Below are 19,276 nucleotides of genomic sequence, written 5' to 3'. Positions count from 1 at the left end.
CCACTGGCTTTCCTGGGTGTCCAGCTTGCAGACCGGGGGACTTCTCAGCCTCTAGAATCACATGAGTCGAGTCCTCATAGTAAATCTCCGTATAAATCCCATTGGTTCTGTTTCTCTGGAGAACCCTGACTAATACAAACAACAATAAAAACCGAATTGATCCTACACTTTCTGCTGTATGTACATGTGAAAAACTTTTCATGGTGCCAGGAGACGTCAGTAGGAAACTTCCCCTGGGAAAACCCTTGGACCTGGGGGGGCAGGGGAGAGAATGCTGGTTGTAAATAAGAAGACGGTGTCCTCGGTTCTGAGAGAAAAAGGCACAATTTATTTAGTCAAATTATTGTACAACATAGTCTTCATTGACAGTTGTCAGCTTAACACTTAATATAGTTTAAAAAAGTCAATGATTACCTGCAAAATTATATATATTTTAATATCTAAAAAATATATTGCATATATAAGGCAGGAAGATCCCTTGTACGCACAAGGGAAAGTTTGGTTGTTCTTTTCCAAGTTATGATTGTTGCAGTTCGGTTATTTACAAACATCTCCAAAGCAGGAATGGTTTAAAGAGTTTGCCTTGATTTGCTTCTGCTCACTTGTTAAATAACAACACCAGTGGTTCTCTTTCTAGTAAGTCAGTGACTTGAACGTCCTGTGTTCTTTTCCGCAATAAGTCACATTATGCTTTTTAAAAACCAGCTATAAAAAACATACAAACAGCTCAAATGTACAGATTGACAAAAGATGTACAAATTACATTAAAAAAAAATAACGACTGATTTGATAGTAACATTGTATTTGTGACCGAGGTCAACTCGTTTCTTTACTCTTTTTCACTTTTTAATTATTTATTTTTAATACTGTGAGATATAGGAAAATAACTCTGCATAATTTATACAGTAAGTTGCCTTCTGGTTGGTGGACCCTGGACTGATCTGACAAGCGCACAGCACTTGCGAATCTGTTTGTGTTTAGAAATCCCTAGGACTTTTCAAAGTTCTGGGACCCACTGTCATTATTTAAAAAAAAAAAAAAAAGTTATTTAACTCTCTGGCTTTCAGGAATGTCTGCATTTGCATTAACATTTCTTAGTTCATATCTTGACTATTTCCAGAGAGAATGGTCAGCCTAGTGCATATTTACTGCCCACTGAGAAAGATTTTGCAATGCCCGTGGCTTCTTAAATACACACTTGTTCTTTCTCTGAAATTCCAGTTGGGTGAAAACTTCACTAGCCTTACAACCAATGTTCCAGTTTGCTATCCACTGAGTTAGGTCTTCCTAAGATAAGATGATAAGCTTCCTGCCTCTATTTTCACTAAGTCTCAAACCAGAGCATAACTGGTTAAGTCCATGATTCTTTATCCTATGAACCCTTCAAGGTCCAAGATGAGACCCGTGTGTCGATAAGTAACTGCTTTGGTCCTAAAAATATAAATCTACAGTTTCTTTCCCAGAACCATGACACAACTATTCCAGTAATCTAAATATTCAACTCGTAGGCTGACAGGAGACTGAGACTCCCAACTGGCATACTGGCCCATGGAGTTATCCATCTCTTTGTTCAAGGTAGAGGAAGCAGGAGTTACCGACGTTAAAAAAAAAAAAAAAAGAATCGTTTTTAAAGAACAGGTACACAAGTTCTATCCAACAAGAGAGAGCATCCAGTTTTGTTTTCTCTTCAAGGCCACGTATGTCCAACAAGAAGTGTGAGGAGGGGGACTTCAGCGAGAAGGCCACCGGTGATGAAGCGTCTAGTAGTAGCTGCCTAAGTGTGAGGGCACGTGGGTGTTTGGGTGGCGGGGGACATTGGGGTTGGGGTAGATGCCACCCGCGGGGGAGGTCCAGTACTGTGACGCTGCTCCAAAGAGGCTAGAGGAAGTGACCGGCATGGAGGACGGGGGGGGAGGGACAAAGTTCACCTTCTGCTGGTGGGTGTGGTAGGAGGGCATGTAGGAGATATCCGAAGGGTACTTGTACATGGACGACTCGGTGGGATGTGGCTGCAGGGCCTGGGCGATGCCGTGGAAGTCAAATTTGTAGGCATACCTCTTGCCGTGCACTTTGGTCATAATGTTTTTATCGTAGTAGTATCGGAGGGCTCGGCTCAGCTTGTCGTAATTCATGTTGGGTTTGCTCTTCCGCTCCCCCCAGCGCCTGGCCACCTCATCGGGGTCCGTCATTTTGAACTCCCCGTTGGTCCCCTCCCAGGTGATGCAGCTGGCGTTGGCGCTGTCCGACAGTAACTCCAGAAGGAACTGCCACAGCTGGATCTGCCCGCTCCCTGCAGGCAGCGAGGCAGACAGGAGGAAACAGAGGCTCAGCCTGGGAAGTCAGAACCTAATTTCCGAAGTGCAAGGGTCCTCTCACCCTGGTTAAGAATCCCTTGATTTATTTTTACGGTCAGAGCCCACTGGCCCCTGACGCGGGTGTGATCAGCAAGGTTAGATGGTAAGCTAATCTGCCCCGGGCCAGGTGACGTTCGCCCAGAACCAGCTGTGTGGTTTTGGGCCAGCCACTCCCCACCCTTCTGGGCAAGGTGCTGACTCTCTTCCTCTATAAAGGCCTGAATCACTGTCTTCTCTTTACTCAGTGCTGAAGTCCCTCAGGGTCCCGGGGGGAAGGTGTGACAACGCTTTAGGCTGATGGGACCTGGACTGTTCCTTAAGCCCTCGTGCTTGGCTCTTGGCTCTAAGCTCTACAGAGAAGAACTTGGGCAGAGAGGAAACCAGAGGAGAGGGAGCTGGTGCGTTCCCAGCCTTCTGAGCAGGACCGGCCTGGAGACACAGGCAGCAGGAATTCCCTGGGTGCCCGTCTCTCTATTGCAAGGGCCTATTAGCTCACACAGGAGGTGAGTTTCGTTTAGAGCTCGCTTGAGAGTTAGCTTAATCACAGACCCTTAAAATACACTGTCAAGTTTATTTTAGTTGCAACCTCTTTCATGTAGCCAGATAATGCTGCAATACTTTCTAAAGTCAAGACTAAAGCGCGTTTGGAATATGTATTCACTTACGTGAGGAAGGTTGCCGTGAGCTGGCTGGAACTGTTTCCTGGTACCCCACCCCCCATCTTTCCCTACTGAAACTTATCTCAACCTCAGTGCAGATACACAGGGCTAAAATGTTTGCTGTCCAGAAGCATCTCCAGCTAACGGACATTATCACCATCATGACAAGTCCTGTCCTCTCCCGTGTGCACCAGAGAAACAGGGGTCGAACATTTCAAGGAAAGAAGTACATGCTACTCCCAGGTCAGGTGTCTGAACTGAGGACACCTAGGAGGTCCCTGTGACCACACAAAGCTATGGAACATTCTGGAAGACGACCTCTCAGGTCAAAGGAAACTCACCGGGATTGGCTAGGCGACTGCTGGTCGGGCCCAGGATCTGATATGGATCTAAGGAAACAAGAAAGGAAATTTGCTTCACTGTTATTAAAAAGATAGAATCAACAGCATTAACAATGACAATACCCCAAGGGTTTACACTTTTATTTCAATATGATAGGAAAGCCTGATTTCAGAAAATTGCACTGCCTTTTTTTGCAGACCTCAAAGATCTTGACCAGTTACCGTCTTTATCCCCGTAATTACAGAAACAACGTGAAATAGTATCATTTTTTCATACTTGGTGTCTAAAATTTGTAGGTAATGCTGTCATTACCTAAAACAGAATAGTAAAACCACTTGGAAGGGAGCTAGCTAATATTCAATCGTCATGAATAAGGTGAAGTATGGCTTATTAAATGGGCTTAAAGAAGTCTAATGATGACTGGACTTTAATAGCTCTAACTATTACTGACAACTTTACACGTCTCTCTTTTACTGATGTAGCAGAAACACATGCCCAGAAATCAAGCAGCCTGGGTTCTAGCCCAGCAAAGTTATAAACTAAATAACTCATCGGACAATCTCTGGGTATCGGTTTTCTCATCTGCAAAATGATGGGTTGGGTTCCTGGATTCCCCAGTTCCCTTCTAGAATAACCTTCTCTGATTTTAAGCTTGGAAATGTCAACAGCAACCAGAATTTGGATTTTAGCTATGAAATGATTCTTCTTAATATCTCAGTTTACTTAAAACTTATGTGATTGTTTAGGCATAGAAGAAATCTTGGCAATATTGACTTATGTGAGGTTTATCTTCTTTTTTTCAGGCGAGGGAATCACGGTGGAGACCTGGATCGCAACTTGGCCATGCTATCGTAAGTTTGATACTTTACAATTTTCATAATTATAATTTTAAAAATCGACACAATTTTGGGGGTTTTGCTTACAACCACAAATTAACTTGAAGAGTCCTTAAGCCCTCTTAGTCTACCCCTGTTTATCCACACGGTATGACAACTAAAATATTTTGGGCAGGTAATGTCTAATTTCGTTGTTGTTGGGGATTCTTTAAATCCCCTATGTCAAGTCCTCTTTGTCTGACTTGTGTTTCACAGTCAGCAAATTCTCAGCCTTCCTGAGGAAATGTAGGTCAACTTTCTCTCGCTTATCCTCAGTGGAGATGGAAAACAATGTCTGTCCATCCCAAAGCAATGGCTTGTTTGGAGCTCACTCTTAGCTCTGTCCCACAGAGAAGACCAAGCTGGGCTTGGAAGGGGCACAACAGCTGTCTTTAGGTACATGAAGGACCTTCACAGAGAATGGGAGGAAGACCTCTCCTGAGGGCAAACTGGAAAGCTTGAATGGAAGATACAGGGAGGGGGACTTTGGCTCACATGGTGGAATTGAGCCTAGCCAGGTAGTGAACTCCCCGTTGCTGTAGGTATTCAAGTGGAGGTGAGGTAATCATAAGACTGAGATGTTACAGGAGGATGTTGTAGACCTAGATGTCTCTAGGTTCCCTTTCCATACTAAGAGCCTCCAATTCCATGGTTTTAACAGTTCCTCTGCCTTAATTAACTAGATCCACCACAGGGAACGTTTGGTCGAGCAACTTGAGAGTCTGGGATGGTAGCTCTAGTTCTCCCATAAACCAGCCGTGTGGCTTTTCGCAATCACTTCACCTCTTTGGGCCTCAGTTTCTTTATTTTACAACATGAGGCATTTTAATCTTTAGGCTCCTTTCACCTCTGATATTCCACGAGTCTCTATGTGATTCCAGTGTCAGGTACCCAATTCACAGATCTATTATAGTGTCAAATATAGGATGCTATGAAAGACACAAATGCCGTATATTGTCTAAATCCTCCTCCGCTGACCATGTGGGACCAAGGGCCACATAGGAAGCAAAGGAGGGTTCGCACATCATGGACAGGTACCTGGTTGGGGCCGCTGTTCAGTATTCTTACTCATTGTTTGTGCTCCTGCAAGGGGGGGACCTGCAGCAAGAAGAGAAATACGGTAAGTGGGGCCATTCTCCACGAGGGGAGGGGAACACCTTGTCCAACGCCCCCCCCGGAAGGAGGACAAATGTGCTTTCTCATTCATTCATTCGCTCACGCTACTCATTTATTCATTCTATTTTATAAATATTTATCCAGAATCTACTCTGTGTCAGCACTGCTCTCGATACTAGAGAACCCAGCACTGAACCAGTGTTTCCTGTTTTAATGGGGAGACAATGATAAACAGCAGTAAGTATGTAGAAGAGCATGTCTAACGGTATCGGGGCTGCGGATTTCATTTTTAATGAAAATTTAGAAAGGTCCTGAAGGAGAAGGTGACATTTGAGCACAGGTCACCTGCTCCTGCGTTTCCATGTTTGTGAGCTCCCCTCCATGGCATCTCCTAGGTACACCCTTTCCACCCCTGTCATCATGTCTCCATGTTAGAGCTGCATTGCTTCTTGCACCGTCTATGGACTCATCTGACTGGTGTGCTCACCACTTCTCTCTCTTCCCACCGACCCATCAAATGCTATCTAGCCAGTTTCATCTCCCTAAAACACTACATCCCACCATCCAAAAACCTTAGTGACTCACTGTCGACTGAAGCATTGAGGTCTATCTTCCTGGCATCTTTGCCCTCCCTTCCTTACCTTTCCAGACTTATTTCCCTTCGTGCATCCTAAACCCCAGGAACCCAAGTCCTCCTGATTGTCAGACATGTCAGCCTTGATGTCTTTCCCTGGCCCCACCTCTCCTGGGAGGCCCAGTCCGCCCCACTGCTGCGGGTCCAAATCCTGCCTCTCCTTGCAGAGCCAAATCATATGGCCCCAGGTCCACTTGGTCTTCCTGAAACCGCCCAGAGGGAAAGAGTTATATGTGTGCATGACTCCTGTCCCCTGCTTGAGAGATTGGTCCATGTCTGATTCAACACTGTGTACCCCATAGGGCCAAGGGCTGGGGGCAGAGTAAACAGATAAGGCATATTATCAAAAGGGATGGTGGTTATTGCTGGCATTGGTTTTCAGTCCCAACCTCTTTCTTGAAAGAATTCCCTTCACCATCCATTTCTGTGTTTGATATTTTACTTCCTAGAGATGGCAAGATTGACACATTCTGGGTCGGGACCATACGAGTCAGTCTTTCCCACTACTCCCTTAATGGAAGATTTCGGGTCAGATTTCAGCACAAATTGATGTGTCAGACCCCTACCATCCCCTCATCAGGTTATCCTCCCTCTCGGCCTTTCATGAAATTGGGGTAGAGATGTTGGTATAACTCCATCTTGACAATTAGAAAAGCAAAGCCATAGAGGGTCATTGTCATAACTTAAACGACAGAGTCCGAATCTGATGATTTTTCATTCATACAGACCTTTTCATGAGAGAAAGCTTCCAACTTCAAAGATTCTAAAGCCAAATGCAATGAAACAAAACTCACAGGTCTGAGTGAAAATCCCATCTTTCCAGGACTAGGTATCACTGACAGGTCCTACCTTGGCAATTAATTTTGATGGCCATTCAAAAAGCAGGAAAACAACATGCTCACTCCTCTCCTCCTTTATCTTATGACCCTGTTCTCCACCCTGTCCTCAGAAAAAGGTTTTCTTCCCAAAGAATAAAGTGACGTTTACTTACTTTTGTTGAGACCAGAATTCATGTTATTGCCCCATCCTCCTCTCCTGACGGAGTCATAGGAAGGGTCTAATGGAAAAAACAAATAGAGGTACATCAGCATCTCCTGCTCTTTAGAAAGATTGCGTGAAGATTGTCGTTTAGTGACCTGGAGAATTCTGCAATAACTTTTCAAGCATCAGTAAATTCCAGAAGTGTACTCTTCCCCTGGGACAAAGGGGAATGAATGGAAGGAGCATTGACACACTGATTGGGAGCCCAAGTAATGGAAAGAACCCTGAATTTGAAGTCATAGGGCTGGTTCCAAATTCTGTCCTTCCATCATTTGTTGTGAGACCTTGGATGAATCCAGACATCCTTGGGCCTCAATTTTTTAAAATACGGAAATAAAAATTTACATGATTTACCTACCTTACAGGGTTGTGCTGATGTTATCAACGGAATATTTGTGTCCCCTGCACAAATTCATACCCTGATGTCTAATCCCCCCAGTGGAATGGTATTGGGATGCGGGGGTCTTGGGAGGTAATTAAGTCATGAGGGTGGAGCCTCCATGAATGGGATTAGTGCCCTTACAAGAAGAGGTCACAGAGTTAGCATGTCTGCCTGCTTCCTGCCATGGGAGGGCACAAAAAGAAGTCAGGTGTCTGCAATCCAAAAGGGAGCTCTCACCAGAACCAGCACACTGGCACCCTGACCTCAGACTTCCAACCTCCAGCAGTGTGAGAAGTTTGTTTCTTTTGTTTGTAAACCAGCCATCCTATGGTACTTTGTTACAGCAGCCGGAACGGATGAAGACAGGTAATGATCAAATGAGATAGCACGTGTGAAGCATCTTATAAGGCATTCTACAAATATCATCTAAGTTTAGCAAGAAAAAAATGTCTGAAGCTGTATAGCAAAACCCTTTAAGCAGCTCTGGAGAGATGGGTCACGTCCAGATTAAAGGCTCACGGGCAGACTGTCTCGCAGTGAGGACCCTGGTGGCGGCTCCAACCCCTCACTCCAGCACACTGATGCTGTGGGCACGTCTGGGCTCTCCTCGGCCTCTCATGCTTTTTTGCTGATAGTGAAGAGGGCTGGGTAATGACCACAGAGAAAGGAAAAAAGCCAGAGGTGTGGCTGCAACCAGAAACGAGGGGCTGGAGAGATGCTTCCTGCCTGGAAGTGCAGAGAGGTTTCCAGATCGCCTTGGCGGACACTCCATTGACATGGAACATTCGTGATCCCAACCCCTTTCTTGAAAGAATACACATGCCTCCCTAACCCCGTTCAGAAATTGCTTAACCGACTGGCTGGAAACATCCTCCTTTCCTTTCTCATGGTGTGAGTCCCATTGAGACACGGAGCAGGAATAGCAGAAGAGCTTAAGGATACAGAATGATGACTTTCAAAGTCTTTCCATGGACAACAAAGAAACCATAAAAAACATCTGAACAAATGGAGCACAAACCTCATCAAACAACGGTCAGGCAGGGTGAAACGCAAACCATCCCCCTCCACCCCTTCTGAGCCTCTCAAACGAATTAGAATAAGAACTGCAAAGACGGACCGGCTGGTCCCATGGCTTGTTCTTGTTGTTTCTGGCTAAGAAGAACCAAAAGACAGGAATGATTTCCTTGTGGAAAAATCCACGTGCGGATGCACATTCCTCCTGGCTCTGGAAAAGCCAGTGCAGTTTTAAAATTACAGTCTTTAGCAATTGGCATGAAAAGCAAAACAGAAAGTGAGGGGGATGCAGATGGGAGGAAGGGGAGGGAAGGGGGCAAAAGAGAGACAAAGCTCGGCTCGTTTGAGTCGTCTGTTTTTATTTTTCTTTGACTTTTTTTTTTTTCACAATTCCTCCTGCAAATAGATTCTTGTGCTTGCTTAAAAACAAAATAAAACAAAAACAAACAAAGAACCTAAGCTGTTTTCAAGCTGGGGATGCGGTTGTAGATTCTCATGGGTATCTTCTGGGCTGTCTTGCAGGGGTCTGCAGAGTGTGTGCGAGGCTGGGGTATCCTCGAGGAAAGGCCGGGTTCTTCCAAGATTTCTCTTTGGTGGAGGGGGATGCTGGTTAGGCCTCCAGCAATTTATCTGGGACTGATTTCTGCCATGTATTGTGTGTTTGGCTATACAGTGGATGTGAACGAATATGACACAAGTCCCCGGTGCTTGCCTTTAAATAGGAGACAATAACAGATTGTGAAGAAATATGGGTCGTGTACCAAAGGAGTGCTGGAGATACTGGGGGTGAAGGAGGGAGAGGCTAGTGTGACTGGGTCTGGGGTGACTTGAGTGAGGCCTCTTTGGGAAGGAGAGAGTGCGCATACCCGGCGGGCATATGGCGGAAGTGAGCAGTGAGATGCTAACGTGTCGGATGCGGGGAACCACGCTTGGGGCTGTGGGACTGCAGTGGGGGGACACGGAAGAGAGGGCCGAGGCCAGGTTCATGGCCAGGTCCACGGCCGCTCAGCCAGCTTAATGGCTCTGGGTTACAGGCCATGGAAGAAACCAGGAGAGGCTTGGGGCAGGTGGCACTACCACGAACCCACGGTGTGGTGGAGAGTGCAGCTCGTGGTGATGTGTAGGATGGATGGATGGGGTGGGTGCCGGGGGAAGGAGATGAAGCTAGCAGGAACGGAACAGAAAGTGGAATAGAAAGTGACAAATTCATGAAAGAGAAAAAGCACATCGCTAAGTTCCAGGAATTGGTGTGACTTAACTTCTGACTTACTGCACTGATAATATCTCTGACTCAGAGTTTTCTAATCAGCGTTTCTTCTCAATCCTTAGTTTACCGGAGGCTTCCATCCTCTCTTGCATCTTCTCTAAAGCTATGTTATATTCGTTCAGAAAAACCTTTTTTCTTAGTCCAAATTATGGCCTTTGGCTATAGTTATCCTTGACGTCTTGCCAACTCTTCCTCCTATTCTTTTATTCTAGCTCTGGGGGCACTGCAGACAGGCAAAAGCTAGAGAATGCTTGGAAGAATTCCCTCTAACCAACAGAGGGCGGGTGGTGGCTGGATCTTTCTCTGAGTGCCCAATCATGTTGGAAGTTGATGCTTTATCAGAGAAGTGTCTGGCAGCCCCATCTTTCCCGTGATGCCTTGGGGGTTGGGAGGGGAAGCCTGACCGGGAGGACTTTCGAGGTCCCAACCAACCTTAAAGTCCCCTAGTAGGTGAAAAAAGCAAGGGACAGAAACAGAGAGGCCACCAGCAATCAGCCTGAACTGTGTCCTCCTGTGGAGTTAACAGCAATAAACAGCAGCGGGCCGTGCCGTGAGCCGGCGTCTCTAGCCAAGGGTCCCGGAGCAGAGTGTAGAATCAGAGCAGCAAAGGCCACCAGGCTCCCTCCCATGTGCTCTTTCATTCCTACCCACTTGCATGGAAAATCCTGCCACTGGCACCTGAGTCTACAAAGGACACCTGGGTCCATTTACTGGGGAGTTTAACAAATGCTCTCTGTGGGCCCTGGGGTTTGTGGGGTCATCTCCTAAATGGAAGATTGACATGAAAGCCAGTGTTTTTGGAGTAAGTCCTACTGCAAAGACAAAGCTGAAGATGGAGAAGGCCAGGATCAAGAGCTAAGGTCTGGCATTCCGCCTTAGAGATTGGAAGTACTGGGGCAGCCTTGCAGATTAAATTATATATCCAAGCAAACAGCTGGCCCAGCGCCCAGCACAGCATCAAACTCGGTAAATATCAGCAAGTAACATTATTACTGTGTTTGCATCATTAAATACCTTAAAATGTTCAGACCCAGAAACACGTTTGCCAGCCCTACCAAATACACATTAACCCCCCTCTCCTGCTTCCATCCGCCTTACCCTGCTCTACTTCTTATTTTTCCACTTATCACCTAATTTAATCAATAATTAATCCATGATGTTTATTGTCCACATCTCCCACCTGAACGTCAGGTCCATAAGGGTAGGGACCCCTCTTTTGTTCTCTGATAGAACCAAGCACCTAGAACAGTACCCAGCCCAGAATAAGCACCCCCTAAATATTTGTTGAATGAATGAATAACTGGGCCAATTATTTTCTCCTTCTTGCTAAATATACACACTTCCTCTTGTTGTTCACTCTTTTCCTAGCTGGAGAGAATTCAAAGCCTCTACCCCAGCTGCTCCCCACTAAATGGAGTCTTCAGGGCATTCCAGTCTGGGTGATGGGAGATGGATGACTATAGACTGTTAACCCTGGTTTCCCTCTGAGCAGAATGGACAACAGTCCCTGTATGACAGGGCGTAGGCTGAGACCTGTCCCCACAGGAAGCCCAGGGCTACACGCCATTCATTCAGGTGGCCTGCTTTTTGTTTCATATATGTTTTAACAACGTCATTGTTGGAACGAGGGCTTGTTTTCCTCCTAAAAGTCATACCAGTGAGAACTCAGCTGTGTGGTCAGCTCTAGTCCCAGACACACAGACAGAAATATGTCTACAACCAACATGGAAAATCCTGGACCCGGAGCTACCCAGCGACTCATATTCCTGCACAAACACTCTCCCTCCCCGGGCCTGACGCCTGACTGCGCCCGAGCTCCCTGACCCTCGGCTGCCGGTCAGCACGTGGGTTGCTCTCCAGTGGGGTGTGCCCGGCCACAAGGCAGCCTGAGCATGCCCTGGGCCCCCCACCCTGAAAAGGGTGCATACTGTCTGCTTTCTGAGAACTGACTTCTCAAAACACACACTTAAGGGAGTGGCCAAGGGCACAGAGGGCAAAAATGTGACCGTTAGAGACCCACAGAGCAGCTGGTCTCAGAACTTCTGGGTGGTGGCAGACGCTTGAGCAGCAGAAAAGTACCCCTATTCTGACCCTCACTTTTTACTTCAGTGAAGGCTGGTACCCCTGGCTTGATGACGAATCTTACTGTGATGCTTCTTCAGAGGAGTCCTCCCAGAAGGGCTCTGCCTGGAGCTTATGGTTTCAGGCGGTCCTGAGATCAATTTTTGCCAAAGCAAAGAGAGACCAGAGCCTTATTCTGGGGAATCTGGGCACTGCCAGGCATTGTGGGTAATTCAGCTTCAAGTATATAACAGTCTGAACAGTATCTCCATCATGGGATGCCCGGTGCGGCTGACTTTGACCCTAAATGGCCTCTTAGATTCCAGGAGAGCCTCCCGGGATGGAGAAATATTAGCATGGAGATTTTTTTCTGAAAAGTCCTTGTGGGAAGGGGAAAACTTTCTCTGGACGTGACTTTCTCGCAGACGTCCCAGCGTTAACTCAGCTTCTGTGTGAAGCTGTTAAACGGGTCCTAGAAACCTGGCCAAACATCTCCGGAAAGACATCTCTTTCTGCTCGGATGCCGACGGTTCGCTGTCTGAAAGCCCAGTGTCCCAGGCAACGCGCAGCTCCACACTTTGTCATGCCCTCACCTGGAGGCCAAAGAGGCAGAGACACCAGCACAAAAGCCTCTCTCTTCATCCCTTATGACATGAGACCGTGCTCCCGATTACTGGATAGAAAAAGATGGATTTTCTCTGAGACTTCTCTTCGAATTTCTGGTTGGCAGTACCTATAGTCCTGTTCATCCTCGGAAAGGCCGGCTTCTAAATGCAGACCTTTCAGCAGAACGGGCAAGGCCGCCCCTGCTCAGGGCAGAAGCTTCTCTCAGTCCGATCCAGACCTCTTTTCTTGGAAGACTGAGGATGCCAAAGGAGAAAAGCTCTAATAAAGGGGACCCTGAACCCAAAGCCCCAAACTTCCCAAAAAAGAGCCAAGTCCGCCAGGAGGAAGACGCATCGCCCAGACTTTCCCCCATACAGGGAAGCCTGTACACGGGGGCAACATCCTAGCTGCTGGCAGAGGACGAGATGTTCCTCCAAACCCCTCCTCCCTCTGAGGCCCTGGGTTAGAAGAGGCCCAGACTTTGAGGAGAAGCAGGGCCCCACTGGCCACCAACCCCATTCTGCTTCCCTCTGGGCTCTCCCTCCTGCGGTGCCCACCCGGGACAGCCTGCCCTGCTTCCCGAACCTTCTCAACTCAGGACCGGCCCCTCGTCTGCCACTGTCTCCATACGACCCCTGCCGGCGACCACTACCAGATGTCTGACCGGTTGGCCTGGCCTCCCACCTCCAAAGCTGTGCAAAGGCGACTGGCGCCCGGGCTATGGAAGGTCGTGGAGGGCGAGGACGCCCTAGTGCAGACATCCTTTCTCTCTGGCAGGTGGGTGGTTACGATGTGGCGTTTAGAATCAGTCCACCCTGGGTTGGGACCCCAGCTCAGCCATCTACTGTGCCAAACAATCTCTGTCTAAGGGTTCCTCTTTTTGAACCCCAGGTTCTGCTTCTCTAAGTTAGCCTTAAGAACGCATTCCAATATACATGAGGTGCAGACAAATACTGTTTGATTCCACTTATACGAGGTCCCTGGGATAGTCAAATTCATAGAGTCAGAAAGCATACCGGTGGCTGCCAGGGCCCCGGCGGGAGCGGGAACAGGGAGGCCGTGTTTGCTGGGGACAGGGCTTCAGTTTAGGAAGGTGAGGAATTCGGGAGATGGATGATGGCGAGAGCTGCACAGCCATGTGAATGTACTTAGTGCCACTGAACTGTACAGTTAAATATGGTTAAAATAATATGTTTTATATTATGTGACTTTTACCACAATAAAAAAAGGATTAATAACAAATGCTTTAGAGGATTGTTAAGGGGATTAAATAAGCATTCGATAAATGGCAACGTAAAAATATACACAGTATACACGTGGTCTATACCATCTTGTTTGCACCTCTAAGATGCTGACCTTGGTGAACTGAGGTTCAAAAGTCATTAGAGGAGGCCCTGAAAATGAAGAGAAGTGCGAAAGAGGAAGCATAACTCCTGTGCTCCGAGATCAGTGATTCCCAAATCAGAATAAACGCTGGCTCTCTTTTAGAAGAAGAAATGGATTATCCTGTATCCCAGTTTAGAATCGCCGGCCGGGAAGCTGGCTCTGGCTGGTGCCTGCTGGTATATTACCAGGCTGAGGGTTTACCCGGCATCCTTCCTGCTCCCCTGACGGTCCGCTCCCCCAGCTCCCTGCCCAGCCAGCCCCGGAGCTCCAAGCTGGGTCCTCACCTCCTTTCAACCCCGTCTATAAGGGTAGCTTGGCCTTTACCTCAGGGGCATCTTATGTTCTAAAGAGCAGCAGAGGATCTTGGCTTCCACGGAGATCTCAGGAGGAGGGCAATATCTAGGGAAGGCTTTCCTTAAACTTGGAACGCACAGAAAAAAAACATCCTGGATCAGATTTCCTTTGCTCAAGGATCTTGTCCTGGAATCCAAACAGCCCCTCAGCCTCAGAGCCGGCCCCGCTGCGTAGAGGAGAATAAAACTACTGTTTAAGACATTCCACGTGCAAAGGGAAGGAAGGACACGTGAGAGAAATGCTTGAAGAATGGATGGCTTTCAAGGATGAGAATTTGGAGAGGCCAGTGGCACCCTTGTGGGCACAGCCTCGCCACGGTCTCACGAGGCTCCCCACCAAGCTCCCCCAACCCTCGCTCGAGTTCATCCCTCCTGTGGGCTCTGTGTCTAAATGACACACGAGTCTAAACGACCTCTTTATTTTGATGAGGCCTCAAAGTGGGATTTGGGGGCCAGCCTTGTGTGGAAAAGCAATTTATACTGACTCAGTTAATTGGGTGTTTGCCCAAACTCCCCTCCATGGTGGGCCATGCAGACGCAACTAAACTGCAGCCTTCCTGGGTCAAATCTGCCTCAGGTTTGAGAGGATTCTGGGTCAGAAAAAGAAAACCTAACAGCTGACTTAGGTAAGAGGGCTTGAAGGTGAATGAGAAGCAGTCTGTGTTCAGCCCCCTGGGCTCTGCTGAGAGCCCGGGTCTGATCCTCTCCCATCCGCGTTCCTCAGCTGGGTCGCCCTCACTCTCTGGCGATACGGGATGCTCTTGCATCTGTTGCATGATTCAGCTTCTGCATCTCTTTCTTCCAGAGTTCTGCAAAGGCTCACCGGTGAAGGTCTCGCGTTTATTGCCCTCATCTTGTTCAGCCTCCTGGTGTAATTCTTTGTGCGCTTATGCCCCTTTCTTGGTGAGCATCTCTGGGAAGACACGGACTGTATCTTATCACCTTGCTTCCTTCTCTTGCCCCCAGGTTCTTCCTCTTCCCAGCACCAGCTATTGGGCTTAGCTAATACCTCACATCCCACTCACATTCATTCATTCAACAACATTTTATTGAATGTCTACAATGGTGCTGACCCTGTTCTATGTGCTGAGAATACAATGGTGGCCAGGCATAGATCCTTGCTCTGGGAGCTGACATTCAAAACAAATAGCAAACGACATCGTATCTAAGAAGGTGGTGAGTGGTATGGAGAAAAAGAAAACAGGTGAAGGGGAGCGGGTAGTGCTGGGACAGGGAGGGCCTCGCTGACAACACAATTTGAACAAAGACTTGACCTACCTAATGTTATGGCAATAAAGCTCTCCACAGTGCCATAATTTTCTTATGAAAAGTGACTGGGTCGCCCAACACTGATTTCAAAGCCCTTCTGGAAAGGCAATCCCTCGTTAGCAGCTCTTTACCTTGTGAGAATTACTTTATGTTGGAAGACGAAAAAATAAGCTAAAAAACTTGACAGTAGCGTTTTGATGTCTGGGTGAGAGATAGTAAAAGGCGAGATGAGCTTAGTCTATTAAAGCGTTCACCAGTTTTTTGCATATTTAGAATCAGGGTAATTGCCAATTCTGTTGTCTTAGAATCACACTGACTTAGGAAGGCCATTCAAATGAAGAAACTTAAAATCCCAGCGCTTCCTAGGATTTGTTTTTGACCTGCCTCTGAAGCGTTTTGCAGGAAAGGGCGTTTCTGAGGGGGTCAGTGTGGTTGAGAAGCGGACAGGTGAGTTCTCCCTGAAGGAACACTCCATCTTTGTGGCCTGGCAGGTGAGCCCTGGAACACTCCCACCTCTGTGTCCTGCACCCACACATCAAAAAGCACAGGAGTTAAAGACAACCATCAACTCTGGGCAGGTGGAATGTGGTCTCACTTATATAATAGAATCCGAGGTTTCTTTTCAGGCTGGAGGGGACTTCAGTCATTATCTAAACCAGACATGCAAATTAGCACAGGCCTGGAGGCCCAAAGCCTGAGAGAAAGCATATGTGGCCATATAAGAATTTTAATAGAAATTGAAAGTATGACTCATAGCAGAAAAACTGCCTTTCTCTCAACTCCTCTAGGATATTGGGCAGGCCAAAGACTTTTGAAGCTCGAAGAGTTTTCATAGTTATACCAAGAACGGTTTTCATTTCTTTGGAAGAGGGGTACCCAAATCTTATCAAGTCTAAGGTCATTTGTGGTGTTATTAAGGGCTCTTAAAGATTTTCATGGGAAGGAATTCCATGATTTCTCTTTAATCCATTCCAAACAGGGAAACAGTTCACTGCCATGGAAAAAAACTCTAGATTGAGGTTCAGAACTCCTTGGTTCCCCACCCATCTCTGCCAGTTATGAGCTGTGTGAACTTAGGCAAGTGACAATCTCTCTGAATCTGTCAACCTATCCGCAACAGGGGAAAAAACGATTCTCCTAAAATTTAAGAATTTGGAAAAGCAAATAGCCTGTTTAATCCTCACAGGGTTCTTTTGAGAATCAATGAGATCATGCATGTGAAAATGCTTTACACACTCCAAATGTCTTCTAAGATTATAGCTGATTTTCTTTTCCAGAGTTTTATTCCTTGGGAAGAAGTTAATCTTTCTTGTGTCAACCAAGGCTAATTTCTTCTGGTTCTTTGTTTAGGGAAGCAGAAGGACTGAGTAAATATTTAATTAAATTGACAAACTAGATTTTCCTTCCCCAGTGAATCTATCAGCTGTCAATGTTATTTACTGAATATCTACAGGGCTGGAAAAAAGGGATACAGGACAAAACTCACCATTAAAGACGATAAGATAATCTGTAATTAGGTCCATTGATGGCTAGTGACTGAGATAGGGTCCCGAGAAGAGACTGTAGTCTTTGTGGGTAAGGAAAAAGTATCCTGACGAGGGTGGGACTTGAATTGGGCTTTGAAGGATGTCCTGGATTTTGATAAAGTAATAATCTCGCGTAATTTACCACTTTCTCTTTAGAATGTGCCTAACACACGAATTTGAACTTCATCAGAGGTGTGTTAAACTTTTTATTGATCCTCACATGGGATTGCTTACAGATCTCTGAGGCTGGAGGGGAGAAGCCCACGTGGGTTAGTGTTTCTAACCATAGTATTTCTTCCTCAGAGACTTTATCTTCTCTCAGAAGGATATTTCATGAGAAATAATTATTTATTATCTTAGATATGGGCTTCTCTGAAGAGAGTATGATGTTACATCTATAAAAAGAACTTGGGAAAGGTTTTTATCTTAAGATAACAAATGATGCTATCTATGCCCTGGCTTTTCACTAGAAGATTCCCCAAGTCCCTATACCTCTGTCTGGCAGGAGAAAAGCTTCTCTCTTTCTCTGGGGTGGGGAAGGGGGGGAGGGAGAGGGGAGGGAGAGAGAGGGGAAGAGAGATGGAGAAAAATTTGGTTTACGAGCGTGGGAATAAACAAACTTCTTTTAAATACTTTCAGCAACTACTGACCCTCAAACAACCTCTCTGTAGAATTTCTAAAAATCAGTGTATTTTGCAGAACAAATGCATTTGGAAGATTGTGTGTGGAGGTGGCCACCAGTGGATTACCTAGAGCACTTGTGGACCTCGCCTTTTCTTCCCAGAGTACTCTGGGACCCCCACTCCTCAACACAGCTAACAGCCATCACTTCCAGCTTCTATTACAAACCAAGACCCTGCGGTCATGGAAATGGAGTTACATCAACCAAGGCCAATTTCATTTTGAGTCGGAGCTCTATAATCTGGAATGGGATGACATGTCTGAGTCAAAGTGAAACCTGGTAGGGACGGGAGGGCTAAAATAATAGTAGTCAAGAGTCTGGAGATGAATTGGAAATGCAAAACCCAAACGGCCCACTCAGTAAGTGTGAAACGCCACTGACAAGTTAGTGGAGCTGTGGTGGCGCTCCACCTCACCCACCGAGTGTCCACCGTCGGGACACCCCTCCCTGGCACTGGCGGGTGGAGCAGCTGTCTGGCCGAGTCCAGTTGCAGGGGTGCTCTGGAGGTCAAGTTGGCCCCAGATACCTTTCCCACAGCCTTGCACCTCTTCCCCTCCCGCTCTGAGGTGTACATAAAGCGTTTTTCTTTATTAAGGTGCAGCTGGGTTCATGTTTTCACTGTCACCTTCACTGACGCTGCAGAGCACGGTGGCGCCTAGCAGATTCTCCGAGGAAGCATGTAAGAGCAGTTTTGATAAACATGACGAAAGATGCCCAAGGGGCAGGAAGGCCAAAGTGGGCACTTCGAAGCAGCCAGGAACAATACCAGGGGCCAGGATGCCTGCTGGTACAGGGAAGAGGAGAGACCAACGGCGCAGTGGCAGAAAGGACGCGATGCAGAGCAACGGAGGCACACTTTGTCTCTGTTAAGTATTCAAGTAAAACTTGGCTCTCGGTGGCGGGGTGATGTGTGGGGCGAGAATTTCATAAGCAGTGGGAGACGCCTACTCTCAGAACACTCAGCTCCAACTTCGCCAACCAAGGGCACCTATGGATGGAGAAGGGGGTGTAGGCTGGGATGCTGGAGCAGCCTGGCTTGTGTCTTTAAAATGGTCCAGGCGATGCTGATCTCCTTCCTTTTCCTGGAGAGCCATGGGTCAATGAAGCTTATTGAGGCAAGGCCTTGCCTACCTCTTGTAATCTGAGGAAATTTCACAACTAGATGTATCGAGCTAATATCCACCACCCTTGTTTTTTTAAGTTACGTTTACTGCAATCCTTATTGATCAACAGAGTGTTACTCAGGATAGCAGTTCCTTTTCTAAATCTCTTCTTTCTTTCTTTGATTTTTAAAAATGTAATATTAAACACACAAAATGTATAATGTTGTGTAAATTATAAAGCACAATAAAGAAAAGGACATCTGTGAAGCCACCTAATATGCTTCTTGAAATGCAAGAACCGAGTACCCTGAGTGAGGGTCATGAGTTGAGGACCATAGCAGAAATCAGTGAATCTCACCATATCATCTTAACAACTAGATGACATCAGCTTCCTGGAAGAAATGGGCCGTTCCATGTTGTGCTGGATGGAAGAGGGAGATGCAGTTGGGGGCCTGGCACTGCCTGGGTGGGGAGTGGGCTGCGGTAACAGGCTCTGTGCTGCTTTCTGATTCCTACTAGCGTTGCCATTTGAGCTTAACGCATCTGTGCCCCAGTTTTCTTATATGCAAGATGGGAATAATAATCGTACCAACTACATAAGGTGGT

At 46.8% G+C, this 19,276-nt stretch overlaps 1 protein-coding gene across 1 annotated transcript in view; it reads right to left on the bottom strand.

Moving 5' to 3' along the window:
- Window positions 1-305: 305 nt before the first annotated feature.
- FLI1 (Fli-1 proto-oncogene, ETS transcription factor) overlaps window positions 306-19,276 on the bottom strand; it is a 113,108-nt gene continuing 94,137 nt past the window's right edge. The window contains exons 6-9 of the mRNA XM_060160758.1: window positions 6,972-7,037; window positions 5,269-5,328; window positions 3,355-3,402; window positions 306-2,290 (exon numbers count right to left, since the gene is read on the bottom strand). Of these exons, the coding sequence (XP_060016741.1) occupies window positions 1,761-2,290; window positions 3,355-3,402; window positions 5,269-5,328; window positions 6,972-7,037 (704 nt within the window). The 3' untranslated portion in view covers window positions 306-1,760. The remainder of the gene's footprint in view (window positions 2,291-3,354; window positions 3,403-5,268; window positions 5,329-6,971; window positions 7,038-19,276) is intronic.

This window comes from Lagenorhynchus albirostris, chromosome 9 (assembly GCF_949774975.1).
Source record: "Lagenorhynchus albirostris chromosome 9, mLagAlb1.1, whole genome shotgun sequence".
Taxonomy (NCBI): domain Eukaryota; kingdom Metazoa; phylum Chordata; class Mammalia; order Artiodactyla; family Delphinidae; genus Lagenorhynchus; species Lagenorhynchus albirostris.
Note: the sequence above shows the minus strand (reverse complement) of the source record. Positions and strands in the feature narration are given on the sequence as shown.